The sequence below is a fragment of the Erinaceus europaeus genome, chromosome 2 (assembly GCF_950295315.1).
Source record: "Erinaceus europaeus chromosome 2, mEriEur2.1, whole genome shotgun sequence".
NCBI lineage: Eukaryota > Metazoa > Chordata > Mammalia > Eulipotyphla > Erinaceidae > Erinaceus > Erinaceus europaeus.
The window spans coordinates 132,823,636-132,840,006 of NC_080163.1; the positions used below are offsets into that span (position 1 = coordinate 132,823,636).

The 16,371-nt window shown below is 40.9% G+C and overlaps 1 protein-coding gene across 1 annotated transcript in view; it reads left to right on the forward strand.

Moving 5' to 3' along the window:
• GLG1 (golgi glycoprotein 1) overlaps window positions 1-16,371 on the forward strand; it is a 117,434-nt gene that overhangs the window by 94,798 nt on the left and 6,265 nt on the right. The window contains exons 16-24 of the mRNA XM_060185182.1: window positions 1,084-1,172; window positions 2,629-2,746; window positions 3,668-3,760; window positions 7,352-7,489; window positions 9,460-9,583; window positions 10,850-10,992; window positions 11,473-11,574; window positions 14,693-14,800; window positions 15,475-15,595. Of these exons, the coding sequence (XP_060041165.1) occupies window positions 1,084-1,172; window positions 2,629-2,746; window positions 3,668-3,760; window positions 7,352-7,489; window positions 9,460-9,583; window positions 10,850-10,992; window positions 11,473-11,574; window positions 14,693-14,800; window positions 15,475-15,595 (1,036 nt within the window). The remainder of the gene's footprint in view (window positions 1-1,083; window positions 1,173-2,628; window positions 2,747-3,667; window positions 3,761-7,351; window positions 7,490-9,459; window positions 9,584-10,849; window positions 10,993-11,472; window positions 11,575-14,692; window positions 14,801-15,474; window positions 15,596-16,371) is intronic.

A 16,371-nucleotide genomic window follows, 5' to 3' on the forward strand; every position in this document is an offset into this window, starting at 1 on the left:
AAGCGACTCCCCTGCAGGTGGGGAGCCGGGGACTTGAACCGGAATCTTTACACCGGTCCTTGCGCTTTGCGCCACATGCGCTTAACCCACTGCGCCACTGCCCGACCCCACTGAATGTAGTTTTTATCCTCTACATGGCCAGACATTTTTTTCTACTCCTGGAAATACAATGATTGAGAGGAACAGGAGGGAAAAAAAGCTCTTTAGGGAGAATATTAGTTCAGTGGAATAGACAAGTAGAAAGGCATTTCTTGCTTCAGTAATATTGCTTGTTTTTAGAAGATGCTTTAATTTTTTTCCCCCTAAGAATTAGTGCTAGTGGAGTCTGTTTTATGCCACTGTGTAGTGCAGCAACCCAGGTGTGTATCAACTCACTGTCTCTAGGACTGTTTTCTTTATAATAATAATAATAACAACAACAACAATGTACCCAAGTTTGATGTTTGTATAAGAAAGTTAAACTATATTCTTCATAGTTACCGTATGTCTGGTAGAGCAAGCATTCCTACCCAGGAAATCCAGTCATCTCTATAAAATGGACCTCTTTTCAGTGTATGTCACCTACCTGACGTTTCCAGACATGGCATTGAGGGCCTCCAGACAGTAACTGGGAGACAGGCCATGCCAGTTTCAACTCTTGTGTTCTAGTAAAGGGGAAATGCAAAAATAGATATGTTATCTCAGGTGAAACTATGAAAAAAGCAGCATAAGGACTGGAGAGTGGAGGTAAAAAGGAACCTTCAGTATTTGAATAGAAATGTCAAAAAGTTAACAGTGCTACTTAGTGACTATCTAGCAGACGGGATAGCCTATATATGACTGGAATGGCAGAGAAGCTGGTGAGTAACAATAAAATATCTAGGAATAAACCTAACCAAAGAAGTGAAAGACTTATATACTGAAGCTGGTGAGCTTGTGTTGCAGAGAATACCAGGAATATGGCAGGCTGTGGAGGCTGATGGGCCAGTAGTTCAGGGCTTGAAAAGTAGGTTTCTGTGAAGTATTTGAATACTACTATATATCACCCAGCACTATTTGTTGGTGCTTATCCCAGAGCTGATTTTCTTTCTCATTATCTTCCAGGTACAGATGAAGGATTTTCGATTCTCTTATAAATTCAAAATGGCCTGCAAGGAGGATGTGCTGAAGCTTTGCCCCAACATAAAGAAAAAGTATATCACTTTAAATTGATCCATTCTGCCTCCCTGAAGTCCCTATTAGCTGCTGAATAAATGAATATGCGAGACATCTGGCATCCTTCTGCCATCTGTAGGATAGGCCCTGGAGACCCTCCGCACTCCATTGGTAGTGAGGTCAATGTACTGTCTGACAGAGCATTTTTTTTTAATGATTTCTTTTTTAAAAAAATTTCTTTATTGGGGGATTAATAACATTCGATAGTAAATACAATGGTTTGTACATGGATAACATTTCTCAGTTTTCCACATAACAATACAACATGATTTCTTTATTGGGGGATTAATGACTAACAGTAAATACAAATAGTTTTGACAGAGCATCATTGTTTATTTGTTATTGATTTATTTTGAATAGAGACAGAGAAATTGAAGAGGGAACAGAGACATAGAGACCTGCAGCACTGCTTCACAGCTTGTAAACAGCCCCCCACTGCCTCCCAGCACCATCACCTGGTCCCTAGAGCATCTTTATAGCTACCAAGGACCATAACTGGTAGTAGTAGTTTTGAAAGGTGAAGTCTGTAGGCCATAGGAACATGTAGATTTCTTCCAGGGTCAAGCTATCTAATTCAAGCTGCAAATACAGACTGTCCATATATATGAGCAAGCTGCACTGTGACTAGAGCTTAACCAACTTTCTCCCAGTATCTTTCCCTTATGTCATCTCTTCAGGGAAACAGCAGAGACTTTTGCTCAGATTTATTGTTATTTATTTATTGTTTCTTTTAGCAAAGAAACAATACCTTTATTTACTTAATAAGTAGGCCTTACTGAGGTGAATAATGAGCTTTTCACTGCATGACTGCCCCAATTCTTCCTTGCCACCCTCTACTATGATATTTTCTTTTCTCCTTTTTTAAAAATAGTAGGTCTTCCTACTTTTTTAAAAAACATTTTATTTATTTACTGATGAAAGAGATAGGAAAGAGAGAGAACCAGATATCACTCTGGTACGTGTGCTGCCGGCAATTTAACTTCATGATGCAGGACTTCACGCTTGAGAGTCTAGTGCTTTATCTACTGCACCACCTCCTGGACCACTACCATGATGTTTTTCCCTCAACAAACCTACTTCCCAATTTGCGCTGAAATGTCTGTCTTTTCAGGAATGACTTGTACAGCACATTGGAGACACAGTCCGGAGTTAAGAGCAGCATTCTTCTCTTGCCACATGTTTTTTAATAAACATTGAACTGTTTCATTGAACTGTACACAGTTGTTCCTCTGTAGCCTTTTACCAGCCAGGAATGGAATCAGCTTGCTAGCCAGACTTCTATGACATACACACTCAAGTTGCTGCTTTTGGTACTCTAAAAGCATAGTGAGATATTCTGGGAATGCATTGAAAACTGGGCAGGGCATTCATAGTTCAGGGAAGATGCCCCCATGTGGCTCCAGTTCATCTCGGGCCTTCTCCTTTCCTTGGCAGGGTGGATGTGGTGATCTGCCTGAGCACCACCGTGCGCAACGACACTCTGCAGGAAGTCAAGGAGCACAGGGTATCCTTGAAGTGCCGAAGGCAGCTCCGGGTGGAAGAACTGGAGATGGTAATGACCAAACACGACAGGGGCAGGGTGTGGAAAGTTGAAAGGGAAAAGGATACATTTTGTTGGGTAAAGAGAGAGGCTAAAAATCCATCATAGGAAAACTAGCTTTTAGTTTCACTCTTTTTTTTTTTAACATTACACTATTTTTTACTACATATAAATGAAGTGTGGTACAGTCATTGCATCACTTAAGTTGCTCCAGGACATTGCTATCTTTGGCACCTTCACTGCTTGCAGCAGGTGGGCTATCTCTTTGATATAGTCGGCTCTAGCAGGAAAGTAAAAATAAGAGAAACATCCTCCAGAAAGATCCTTTCCTTTAACTTGAATATGTCACTTTGCAGTCTAAGCAACAATTTTGAGGGGGAAAGCCAGGCACTGTGGTGCTTACGATCATGGAAGTGAAGTGGATATATGAAAGTCAGTTGCATGTGTTTTATTCATACTGGTGCCACTTTGTTGGGTAGAAGTTGTGGTCAGGGGGGTCGGTCGGGCGGTTAAGTGCATGTGGCACAAAGCACAAGGACCGGTGTAAGGATCCCGGTTCGAGCCCCCGGCTCCTCACCTGCAGGGGAGTCCCTTCACAGGCGGTGAAGCAGATCTGCAGGTTTCTGTCTTTCTCTTCCCCCTGTCTTCCCCTCCTCTTTCCATTTCTTTCTGTCCTATCCAACAATGAACGGCATCAACAACAGTAATAACCACAACAAGGCTACAATAACAAGGGCAACAAAAGGGGGAAAAATGGCCTCCAGGAGCAGTGGATTCATGGTGCAGGCACTGAGCCCAGCAATAACCCTGGAGGCAAAAAAAAAAAGAAGTTGTGGTCACTAGTCGAGTCAAATAACAGATAAGTTTGTAGGGCATTTGCTGTCTCTAGCTTAAAATAAACCTGATTTCCCATACTTGCCTCCTCTTGTGCAGACAGAGGACATCCGTCTAGAACCAGATCTGTATGAAGCCTGTAAGAGTGATATCAGGAGCTATTGTTCCTCAGTGCAGTATGGCAATGCTCAGGTAACTTTTTTTTAACTGTAAAATTAATATGCAGGATAGGCCTCATGACTCCGTATAAAGTTTGGTAATTTCTTAAGCTTCCTCCAAATTACTTTTCCAAAACAGAGATTCCTCATCTATGTTCCTTCCATTCTGTTACCTCTTCATTCTCTTCCCTGTTTTTCTGGTTACCTTGTCCTCCCCCTCTTTGTCTACCTAAAGAACCTTAAAATATATCCTTTTTTCTAACTTTTCCAATACCTTGCACCTCAAAAAAAAAAAAAGTTTTCTGTGTTCTCATAGCACAACTTTTAACACATAAGAGTCATCTAGAATTTTTTTTTTATTTAATGTTCTCATAGTGGCTCAGCTACCTCTTCTAGTTCTCATTGTTTACTGTGTTTCTGCCTGCTAAAGCAAATCTAAAATCAGTATCTTTTCTCATGTCTACATAGCCTTCCTGTCTCGAGTTTTCTCTTTACCTTTAATGAACTATAATATCACTGTCATGTAATTGAGTGTAGGTGTCTTCTTTTTCTTTTTTTCTGTATTCTTTAGAGAAAACATTCTCAGTCTCAGGATTCTTGTTTTCAGTTCTAGGAAATTGTCATTTTAAATACTACCGTCATTTTCTGGACCTCCTCTTAGATAGTTGGAACATCTGGATCTGTCTTCCATGTCTCTGCTTTTCCTTTTGCATTTTGTTTCATTTCTTTGTCTCTTTGTACTATTTTGAGGTTATTTAAATGTTTAAAAAGAGAGTCTTTTGCATAGCCATTTCTCTCTTCCCAGCACCCTGTATCTTCCCTTCCCCCCCACTCATTTTCTTTTACCTATGAGAAAGAATTTCATATTGAGCGTACATGTTACCATGTATAAGAGTCTGGGTTCAAGCTCCCAGTCCCCACCTAAGCTTCACAAGAGCAAAGAAGCATTGCAGGTGTCTCTCTTTCTCTCCTCTCTCTCTCCTCTCTCAATTCAATTTCTATGTCTCCTATCAAGTAAAAGGAAGAAAAAAATAAGGGAAAACGGCAGAGGAGAACATAATGGCTATGCAAAAAACTTTTTGGGGGCTGTGCAATAGCGCCTCGGGTTAAGTGCACATGGTGCAAAGCACAAGGACCGTTGTAAGGATCCTAGTTCGAGCTCCCAGCTCCCCACCTGCAGGGGAGTCACTTTGCAAGTGGTGAAGCAGGTCTGCAGGTGTCTTTCTCTCCTGCTCTCTGTCCTCCCCTCCTCTCTCTCCATTTCTCATTGTCCTGTTCAGCAACAACAACAACAACAGCTATAATAAAAATAACAACCACAACAAAATGTGGAAAATAGCCTCCAGGAGCAGTGGATTTGTAGTGCTGGCACTGACCCCCAGGCAAAACACAACTTGAAGCAAAAAAAAACTTTTCATGCCTGATACTCTGAGATCTCAGGTTCAATCCCTTGCACCTCCATAAGCCAGAGTTGGCGTTGATGGTATAGTGGTGAGCATAGCTGCCTTCCATAAGCCAGAGTTGAGAAGTGCTCTGGTCTCTCTTTTTCTCCATAACTCTCTCTCATTAAAATAAGTTTTTAAAGGGTGGGGGGCTACTGTGAGTAGTGGATTTGTTGTGCTGGCACTGAACCCCAGGATAACCCTGTTAGCAATAGAGGTGGAAAACTTTTTTTTCCCCCACATGGGACAGAGATAGAAACTAGAACACCAGTCCAGCATATGTGGTGTTGGGGATCAAACCAGGAACCATAGGCACATAAATCCAAAGCTCTACCAGTTGAATCTCATCTCCAGCTTCATTTCTTTTATTTATTGATGAAAGAGAGGACACAGAACCAGAGCTCACTCTGGCACATTCAGTGCTGGGGATCAACCTCGGAACTTCATGTTTGTGAGTCCAGTGCTTTACCCATAACATCACTTCTCAGTCTTACTTTCTTACTTTGTTTTGTTCCTCACCTATTTGTTGGTTTCCATCTTGAGGATCCCATAGAAGATTCTGAGTTTCACAGGACTACCAATTATAGCTTCCTTCCTTTTTCTCTCTCTCTTCCTTCTGCATCTCTCTTTTTTTTTTTTAATAAAAACTAAATGTGTGCTGCAGGGAGAAGGAGATTCAGGATATTCTTAAATCAACATGCCACTTTATTCTTTTATGTTAAAATCATGTAAATGAAGAGTTAAACTGAACCTCTTAACTTGTGCCTACTGTCTACTCAGGGTTATTACACCAAGGAAACGCAGAGAGCCTAGTACATGCTCAAAGAAAGTCTTGACAAAGGATAGCTCTAGTGGTCCGGGAGGTGGCGCGGATAAAGCATCGAACTCTCAAGTATAATGTCTTGAGTTCAATCCCCATCAGCACATGTACCAGAGTGATGTCTGGCTCTTTCTCTCTCCTCCTATGTTTCTCATTAATAAAAATATAAAATATTTTTTAAAAAAGTAGCTCTAGAAGCAGAAGAAACCAGTAAACCCCAGTCAGTTTCCTTCCGTTAGACTTCCAGTGCACCCTGCTATCCATATGTAGTTAAAAAAATAATAGGGAGGGAGTCAGGCGGTAGCACGGCGGGTTAAGTGCAGGTGGCGCTAAGCACAAGGACCAGTGTAAGGATCCTGGTTCAAGCCCCCGGCTCCCCACCTGCAGGGGAATCGCTTCACAAGCGGTGAAACAGGACTGCAGGTGTCTATCTTTCTCTCCCCTTCTTTGTCTTCCCCTCCTCTCTCCATTTCTCTCTGTCCTATCCAACAACAACGAGATCAACAACAACTACAACAATAAAACAACAAGGGCAACAAAAGGGAATAAATAAATAAATAAATAAATATTTAAAAAATAATAATAGGGAGTCAGGCTGTAGTGCAGTGGGTTAAGCGCACGTGGCGCGAAACTCAAGGACCAGCTTAATGATCCCAGTTTGAGATCCCGCCTCCCCACCTGCAAGGGAGTCATTTCACAGGCGGTGAAGCAGGTCTACAGGTGTCTTTCTTTCTGCCTGTCTTTCCCTCCTCTCTCCATTTCTGTCTATCCTATCCAACATCAACAACAACAATAATAATAACTACCAGAATAAAACAAGGGCAACAAAAGGGAATAAATAAATATTTAAAATAGTGGTCCGGGAGGTGGCGCAGTGAAAAAGCTTTGGACTCTCAAGCAGGAGGTCTTGAGTTCGATCCCCGGTAGCACATGTGCCAGAGTGATGTCTGGTTCTTTCTCTCCTCCTATCTTTCTCATTAATAAATAAATAAAATATTTTAAAAAATTTTTAAAATAATATTTATTATTTACTGACATGAGAGAAAGAGGTTAGGACATCTCTCTCACACACACAGTGCAGGGAATCAAATTCAGTATCTGACTCTTATGTTTAAAGCTCTAGTTACTATGTCAACCCCCAGACTGCCATCTATAGCTTTTGTACAATTTGGTTTGCTATTAACCCTGAGGTTTAAGTCTTTACATATAATTCTTGGTGAGTAAATCTTGATTCTATTACCTAAGAATTAGAACCCAGTAGAAAAATAGAGGGTAAGCTAAGAACGGAATGTTCCAGTCATTAGATACTGGATTATTGGTTCCTCACGCACCACTTAACTTGACTGTAACTCTTATGCCTTAGATTATTGAGTGTCTAAAAGAAAACAAGAAACAGCTGCTTACCCGCTGCCACCAGAAAGTGTTTAAGCTACAGGAGACAGAGATGATGGACCCAGAACTAGACTACACACTTATGAGAGTTTGCAAGCAGATGATAAAGGTAAGGAGTCCAAAACTAAGGTCTCAGCAGGAGTAAATAAAAATAAACCATTTAAAGTAGCAAAGTAAATCCACACAAACTTCCCATTTCTACCTGTTTATTTGTTTTTTTTTTAATTTTTTATTTAAGAAAGGATTAATGAACAAAAACATAAGGTAGGAGGGGTACAACTCCACACAATTCCCACCACCCAATCTCCATAACCCACCCCCTCCCATGATAGCTTTCCCATTCTCTAGCCCTCTGGGAGCATGGACTCAGGGTCATTGAGGGTTGCAGAAGGTAGATGTAGCTGAGATTGCAGTTCTTAAAAACTCTGGGGCCCTGCCTTAGTTCTGCTAATCAGAAACTGGAGTCCAACAGTCTGTTTTCATAAGCCCTTCAGGGGATCCTGATACACAGTCAAGATTAACTGTCCTCACTGACCTGAGGACAAATACAGGTCAATAAATACAGGATTGTTTGTTGAGGGCAGTTGGGGAAGGTACACTGGAGGGTTGATGGGGGCTGGGGAGGGACACCTAACAGAACACTAGGAAGGACACTGAAGTGTCTCCACCAGAGTTTATCAGATGTTACGACATTTAAAGACCGGAATCAGTGGATAGAGATATGTTAGCTTGTTCTTTCTCTCTGTCCTCCTATCTTTCTTTTTTTTTAATTTTTTTATTTTCCCCTTTTGTTGCCCTTTTTTAATTGTTGTAGTTATTATTGCTGTTGTCATTGTTGTTGGATAGGACAGAGAGAAATGGAGAGAGGAGGGGGAAGACAGAGGGGGGAGAGAAAGATAGACACCTACAGACCTGCTTCACCGCCTGTGAAGTGATTCCCCTGTAGGTGGGGAGCCGGGGGCTCGAACTGGGATCCTTAATCCATTCCTTGCGCTTCACACCATGTGCGCTTAACCCGCTGCGCTGCCGCCCGACTTCCCCCTCCTATCTTTCTCATATAAATAAATAAAATCTTGAGAGAGAGAGTTAAGTGTGTTTTGTTTTATTTTTGGGAGAGGGGTGGGAGAGAGAAAGAGTTTGAAAGAGACCACAGCACTGAATCTGCCTTCAATGTGGTAGGGGCCGAGCTTGAATGTAGATCACATACATGGCAAAGCTGTGTTCTATTCTAGTGAGTTATTTCACTGACCCAAAGATGGTGTTTATTACTCCTCCAAAATGGGTCTCTGGCTTCAGGACCTCTAACAAGTGTACAGGAACTAGCATCACAGGTTTTACTAGATGTATGACAACTGAGGGTAAGAGATGAACTACACAGGTCCTTCTCTCAGATCCCTGTCCACATTGGTGAGTGGTGGATTCCTCAGTTTTCCTATTGGAATTGGGTAGCTGGCTTGTAAATAAATGTTCATGCTCAAATAATATTAAAGCTCATGAGATGACTTGTAATGTACCATGGCCATATAGAGAAAGAATCCATCCTATTGCAGTTAGGAAGCAGGAGACAGTAGCAATGTGAGTAATGTGGCAGAGAATAGGTAAGGAAAGGAGATCTTGAGGCAGATGCTTCTCTGAGCTTATTTATTTATTTGTTTGTTTGTTTATTGCTTCCAGGGTTGTCACTGGGGCTTGGTGTCTGTACTATAAATCCACTGCTCCTGATGGCCTTATTATTATTTTTATTATTTGGACAGGACAGAGAGAAATTGTGAGGGGAGGGGAAGATAGGGAGGGAGGGAGAAAGACTCCTGTGCAGACATTCTTCACTGCTTGTGAGGCAACCCCTCCTGTAGGTGGGGAGCTGGAGGCTCGTACCAGGGTCCTAGTGTGGGTCATTACGATTTGTACTATGTGTGTTTCACCTGGTGCACCACCACCCAACCCCCTTTCAGCTTCTCTTCTTTTATGAAGTGTTACCTTCAATTTCCTTCTGTCATAAGCTCCCCAGTAGAAGTAAAAGTGATGCAGTTGGTATTGTCATATTTAGATATCTATTTTCGTAGTATTTTGTCTTTGCAGAGGTTTTGTCCAGAAGCAGATTCCAAAAACATGTTGCAGTGCTTAAAACAAAATAAAAACAGTGAGTTGATGGATCCCAAATGCAAACAGATGATAACCAAGCGCCAGATTACCCAGAATACAGGTAACATTATGAGTTGGCTTTACTAATCCCAGTAAGGATACTTTAATTTTAATTAATTAATTTTTTTAAAAGCACTTTTTTATTACTAGTGAGTAAAGAATGATTAACAAGATTGTGGGATAAGAGTGGTACAATTCTATGGAATTCTTCCCACCACCAGAGTTCCATATCCCCTCTCCTCCATTGAAAGCTTCCCTATTCTTTATCCCTCTGGGAGTATGAACCAAAGATCTTTATGGGGTGCAGAAGGTGTAAGGTCTAGCTTCTGTAATTGATTCTCCACTGGACATGGGCATTGACAGGTCAATCCATACCATTAGCCTATTTCTATCTTTCCCTACTTGGACAGGGCTCTGAGAAAGTGGGGCTCCAGGACACATTGAATAATAAAAGTGATACTTTGGCTTTCCCTCATTAATAAAGAAAACTTAAGGAATAATAAAATAATAAATAATAAAGTAATAAAAATGAAGTCCTGGGGAAGAGGCTGAAAAAGAAAACCACTTATAAAGGATTATGAAAAGTCAGGCTGTAGTCTCTGGAAAGTTCTAGAGATTTAATAAAACTTTGTTTACCTAATAAATGGGTAATCTGTTTAGGAACAGACATTTCACCTCCGACTTGAAAGACTCTACTTTAACAGGCCAGGTGAACTGGATAGTGTCAGTATTTTTGTTTGTTTTACCAGAAGACTGCTCAGCTTTGGTTTAGGGTGGTACAGAGAATTGAACCAGAGACTTCTAAGCCTTAGGAATAACCATTCTGCTGTTCCCCCCCCCCCCCCCCCACACACACACACACACTCACCCCGCCTCAGTGGTTTTTAAAGCTATTCGTTATGGGAAATATTCCTGATAATATGATTCCCCCCCCTTAAGATTTCTTAATTATAGAGGAGTAGGGAGAGAAAACCAGGGCATCATTCTGGCACATGTGATGCTGGAGATTGGACCTGGGACCTCATGCTTGAGAGCCCCAATGCTTTATCCACTTTACCACCTTCTGGGCAGCTCGGCTCTATTTTTGTGAGGGTTATATAGAATATTGGTTCCAGAAGGCCATTCAGAACCATGCTGAGGGATCTCTACATCTACCATTTCACCAAATTCTGCTGTTAGTGAGAAATAGTGTAGGGAGAATCCAGAAAATATTGATTAAACAAACCAACAATTCATTCATGGTCATTGATGTAGTTTGTCCCTTTTTGGAAGTTGCCTCTCAAAATTTGTGTGCAATATTTTATCATGTATTTACCACTTTCTCTAGATTACCGTTTAAACCCTGTGCTAAGGAAAGCCTGCAAAGCTGACATTCCTAAATTCTGTCATGGTATCCTGACAAAGGCCAAGGATGATTCAGAACTAGAAGGTCAAGTCATCTCTTGCCTCAAGTTGAGATATGCTGACCAGGTAAGGCAGCCTGGAACATTCCTCAGAGGCATATTCATGGAGCCACCTCTCTATCTGGCCTTTTACTTTTTAGAAGTCTGTTTGCTTATACTTTCCCAAGACCTTTTTCATGCTTTGCCCAAGCCAGGGGCCAATTAAGAAGTGAAGTCATGGGAGTTGGGTGGTAGTGCAGTGGGTTAAGCACACGTGGTACAAAGCACAAGGACCAGCATAAGAATCCCGGTTTGAGCCCTGGCTCCCCACCTGCAGGGGAGTCGCTTCACAGGCAGTAAAGCAGGTCTGCAGTGTCTAGCTTTCTTTTCTGTCTTCCGCTCCTCTCTCCATTTCTGTCTTTTCTATCCATCCAACAACGACAACATCAATAACTACAACAATAAAACAACAAGGGCAACAAAATAAATAAATATATTTTTTAAAAGTTTTAAACAAAAAGAAGTGAAGCCATATAACAAACTGACATAGTCTCTTTGTCTCATGTAGCGCCTCTCTTCAGACTGTGAAGACCAGATCCGAATTATTATCCAAGAGTCTGCTCTAGACTACCGACTAGATCCTCAACTCCAACTTCACTGCTCAGATGAGGTACTAAGCTTGTAGTGATGGGTAGCAAAATAGCTCTCTTGGGAGGGTACCTGCTTTATCATGCTTTAGCCTAGGTTCAAACCTGGCCCCTGCTACTCTGGAGAAAGTTTTGGTGCTATGGTGTCTTTCCCACTTCCTCTATCTGAAAAAGTTAACCCTGTTGATTCTCAAGCAACAGGAAAACAAACACAAAACATAATAATGCAAAGTGTACTTTCAAGATAAAAATACTTTAAATAAATACCACATTATTCCATGCTACATCTTAGGACCTCCTGAAATCTATGTTCAAACAGTAGTGACAGTACTGATCAGTGAAGTCTGTTGGAGAAAAGTAGGTTTTCTGTTTGTTTGTTTCAAAAATATTTTCCCTTAGCTCTGAATCCAGGGCCAGTTGAAGACCCCTCTTTTAGAATCTTTATTGTCTGGATTTCTATGTACTATTGGATCTATATTTCTCTGTTAAACAAGTCTTCCCTTCCCCCCTTCTTTCTTTCTCTTCCTCCTCCCTTTATATCTATCCATTTATTTCTACCAGTGCACTGTTCGACTTGGCTTCTGATGGTCCCCTGGGACTGAACCTAAGACTTTTAGAGCCTCAAACATGGAAATATTTCTGCATAATAATTATGCTATCTCTCCTGCCTAAGAGTACTCATATATATATGTCTTTCTACATATAGTTTCTTCAACTTTTTGTCTAATGATCAGCCTAAAACAGCAGAGAGCGTTTTTATCTTTCTGATAAACTCAAAAGTAATATCTATGCATGGAATTTTTTTTACTTCCTATTTAGAAAAGGTCATGTAGATAAACTTGTTTAGTACTTGTCAATTTTAGAGGATCAAAGAAATTTCAAAAGAACTTATTCATAAAGTTGTTCAAAAAATTAAGGTTCACTTTAATCTATGCTGTGTACTGTGTTTTGTTATTTAAAGGAAACTTCTAGTTTGTATAAAAGCAAGCACAGGGGAGTCGGGCTGTAGCGCAGCGGGTTAAGCGCAGGTGGCACAAAGCACAAGGACCAGCATAAGGATCCCGGTTCGAACCCCGGCTCCCCACCTGCAGGGGAGTCGCTTCACAGGCAGTGAAGCAGGTCTGCAGGTGTCTATCTTTCTCTCCTCTCTGTCTTCCCCTCCTCTCTCCATTTCTCTCTGTCCTATCCAACAACAACAACAATAATAACTACAACAATAAAACAACAAGGGCAACAAAAGGGAATAAATACATAAAATAAATATTAAAAAAAAAAAGCAAGCACAGATAATGCAAAGTGTACTTTCAAGATAAAAATACTTTAAATAAATACCACAGTATTCCATGCTACATCTTAGGACCTCCTGAAATCTATGTTCAAACAGCTAGAGCAAATTCTTACAGATCACTATCTGATCTTTGAACTTTAGAACATTATTAAAAATATTTATTTATTTTTAATGACAGAGAGAAAGATACACACAGCTATCTACCAGAGCACTGCTGAGCTCTGGCTAAGGATTGAACCTGGGACTTTGGAGCCTCAGGCATGAAAGTCTTTTGCAGAGCCATATGCTATATCCCCAGCCCGAACTTCAGAACATTTCTGAATCATAATTAGAATGACACTTTCTAAAAAATCCAAAGTGGGAGGAAGAGTGGATTGGGGAGGAAAGAGGGAGAGAAATGTTTATGTTGATAAGTTAGTGATGACACAATAGTGGCATATTCTTGCACAAACTACATAGACACCATGAGGGCTGAAATTGTATCTTTGTCTTCACATGCTAAGGATATAAAGACGATATGCCACAGTGTCAGTTACAACAGCCATCAGTAAATAATGGATTCTATCCTATTATGCCACTGAGCTAGATGCCATAAAGATTTGCTTTTTTACAAGATACCAGGAATAATTTTGAGCTGTTTGATGACACTATAATTTGGCTTTTTCTCTTTCACCTTTCCAGCCCCACTTCCCATTATTCACAGACTTGCAAATCTCTTCCACTAACCAAACATCCTTTTATATTTATTGATCTTTCTAGCTGGAATGCCACCCCCACCCCACGCCACCCCACTATGGCCAGATAGCTGACTCATTTGTGCAAAATCAACAGTTTCTTCCACAAGGCTTTCTTCACCTCCCTCCTCTAATAGTCCTTGGTTTTCACACTAATTATACTGTCTATATTAATTTTCTTCCTCCTTCTCCTCCTCTTCCTCCTCCTTCAGCTCTTATGGTGGAGCAGAGGATTGAACCTGGGACTTTGGAACCTCAGCCATGAGAGTCTCTTTGCATAACCATTATGCTATCTACCGCACCCTATTAATTTTCTTTTAGTTAAGGATTTGCCCACATGTTAAAGATTTTTATTCTTCTAACATGAAACAGAATGAATGTCACACAGTGGGGAGGGAGGGATGTGATAATTCCTAGTGAATTTGTCTGGGACTCTAATTCACCAAAGTGGAGGCATTGATATTGAGGTGTCCAAATAGTATGGCCAGATGGCAGGTCAACATTCACAAGATGTCCTCTGATGAGTGCTAGGACACCATACTTTTTTTTTCTGGGGGTGGGGTGGGGTGGGAGGGGCAGGGAAATTAATGGTTTACAGTCAACAGTAAAATACAGTAGTTTGTACATGTGTAACATTTCTGTTTCCCACGTAACAGCTCAGCCCCCTCTAGGTCCTTCTCATTTGCACTTGTGTGTGTGTGTGTGTGTGTGTGTGTGTGTTTCCAACTTGTGAGTTTTATTAGATCCTACAAATCTATAAATGTCAAGCTCTTGATTAAGATATTTTACTTGGCTATATAGCCTTCCCACTATGAAATCAGAGAATAAGCCTTCTTTTTTACCAGTACTGAGATAATCAGACTCAAATCTCATGTTTGATAAAATAGAGATAGAAACATTGATTGGAATTCAGTTCTGGATGCCAGAGGCCAGCCTGAAGGAGAAAGAACATGGCATACGCGGGGGTGGGGGCGAGGGGAGGAAGAAACCTACCTAGAGTAAGGGGAGGGCTCTGGACACATGTGGGAGAGTTGCCAAACCTACAGAATTCAGAGACTCAGGTTTCTGATGAGAATTGGGGGGGGGGGGGGTGACCTTGTTTTTGTGTCTCTTGAAAAGATCGCCAGTCTATGTGCTGAAGAAGCAGCAGCCCAAGAGCAGACAGGTCAGGTAGAGGAGTGCCTCAAAGTCAACCTGCTCAAAATCAAAACAGAAGTGTGTAAAAAGGTAACCAACTTGCTTTTTCTTTCTTCTTTCTCTCTTTACTTTCAATGGTATAGTCTGAGTATCTTAATAATACAATCTTAAGCCTCCCTATTTTGAGTCAGTGTGTGAATATTGTAGGCAGATACTGATACCTGGCAGCTAAGGGGTGACTTGGGGCAGAGGGTAGGATGTACAAGAGACTCCGTCCCTGACACTTCCTGTTACACTACTCCTGTATCAGCTTTTTTTTTGCCTTTTGAAAATAATAAAAGTTAAGTGAAAATAGTCTGCAAACAAGTACACTTTTGCTTGATTGGGAGTTTTAATGTAACATAGATTTTCATATTTTCAGACTTCTTTAAGTAACAAAATAATTATAACCACGCCTATATAAATGTTAGCATTTGATGTTTAATAATGCGTCATATCAGTATCTGACCTTATAGTCTCTTACGTTGCTTAGGAAACAGTTTTGTGCACACTAGATCTGCAGTATACTCACTGAATTTACTTGGCTGCTAAACATCTACACTCTTTGCATCATCTTCACACTGCCACATATTTCAGAGTAGGCTTGATTATTCACCCTCCTTTCCTTCCTTAACTTTTTTGTTTGTATGTAAAATATTTATAGCTAACAGTTCTGATGCATTTCTTCTATAAAATTTCTGTCTGCAATGATCTTTACTTCCTAGGAGGTATTAAACATGCTGAAAGAGAGTAAAGCAGACATCTTTGTGGACCCAGTTCTTCATACAGCTTGTGCCCTGGACATTAAACACCACTGTGCAGCCATCACCCCTGGCCGAGGGCGTCGTAAGTTACTATGTTCATTTGGATTCTGACCGCTGTTGGAATGATCATACTCCCTCTGAGACATCAGTCGCACGTACTCTCTTCAGTAGCTGTAGGTCAACCATAGCCTCCAAGCTCTGGGAGCCTAGATGATGCTGGTACCGGTCCTTTCTGGCAAAATCTTGCATTTTTCAGCTGACCTAATCTTGACCTAAAAATTGGTGAACAGGGAAAAAGCAAGCTTAGCTATTTCTCAGGAAAACACACATTAAGCCATTGTCATGACACTTTCCCCCTGTCACCTTGCCTCATCTAGAACAACTCCTTCAGCTCCCTTTGTGATCATACTGAACTCTGTAAACATGTTCTAGTGAGGTAGAACTCAAGTGAGTATAGTGTTATTTCTGAGCCAGACATGTCCTCCAAAATGAGAGGGGTAGGTAATTCACATGGCACACATGTACCTTACCTTGTATAAGAGCTTGGTTTTGAGCCCCAGAATCACATGGGAGCACCATGGGTGGTACTAGAGAAACTCTATAGGTAGTGAAGTCTCTCTCTCTCTCTTTTTTTTTTTTCCTCTTTTCTCTTTCTAAATTAAAAAAGAAAATGCCCAGGTGACTGCTTAGCATTATCAAACATGCATATGCATAAAGCCCTGGGTTTATTCTCTGACACCATATAAATTAAAAAAAAAAAAAAAAAAAAAAAGAGGAGCCAGGAGATCAGGTAGAGCATGCGCCTTACCTAGGATGAGGCACTGGCTGTAAGTCCAGGCACCACATGAGAACACCACG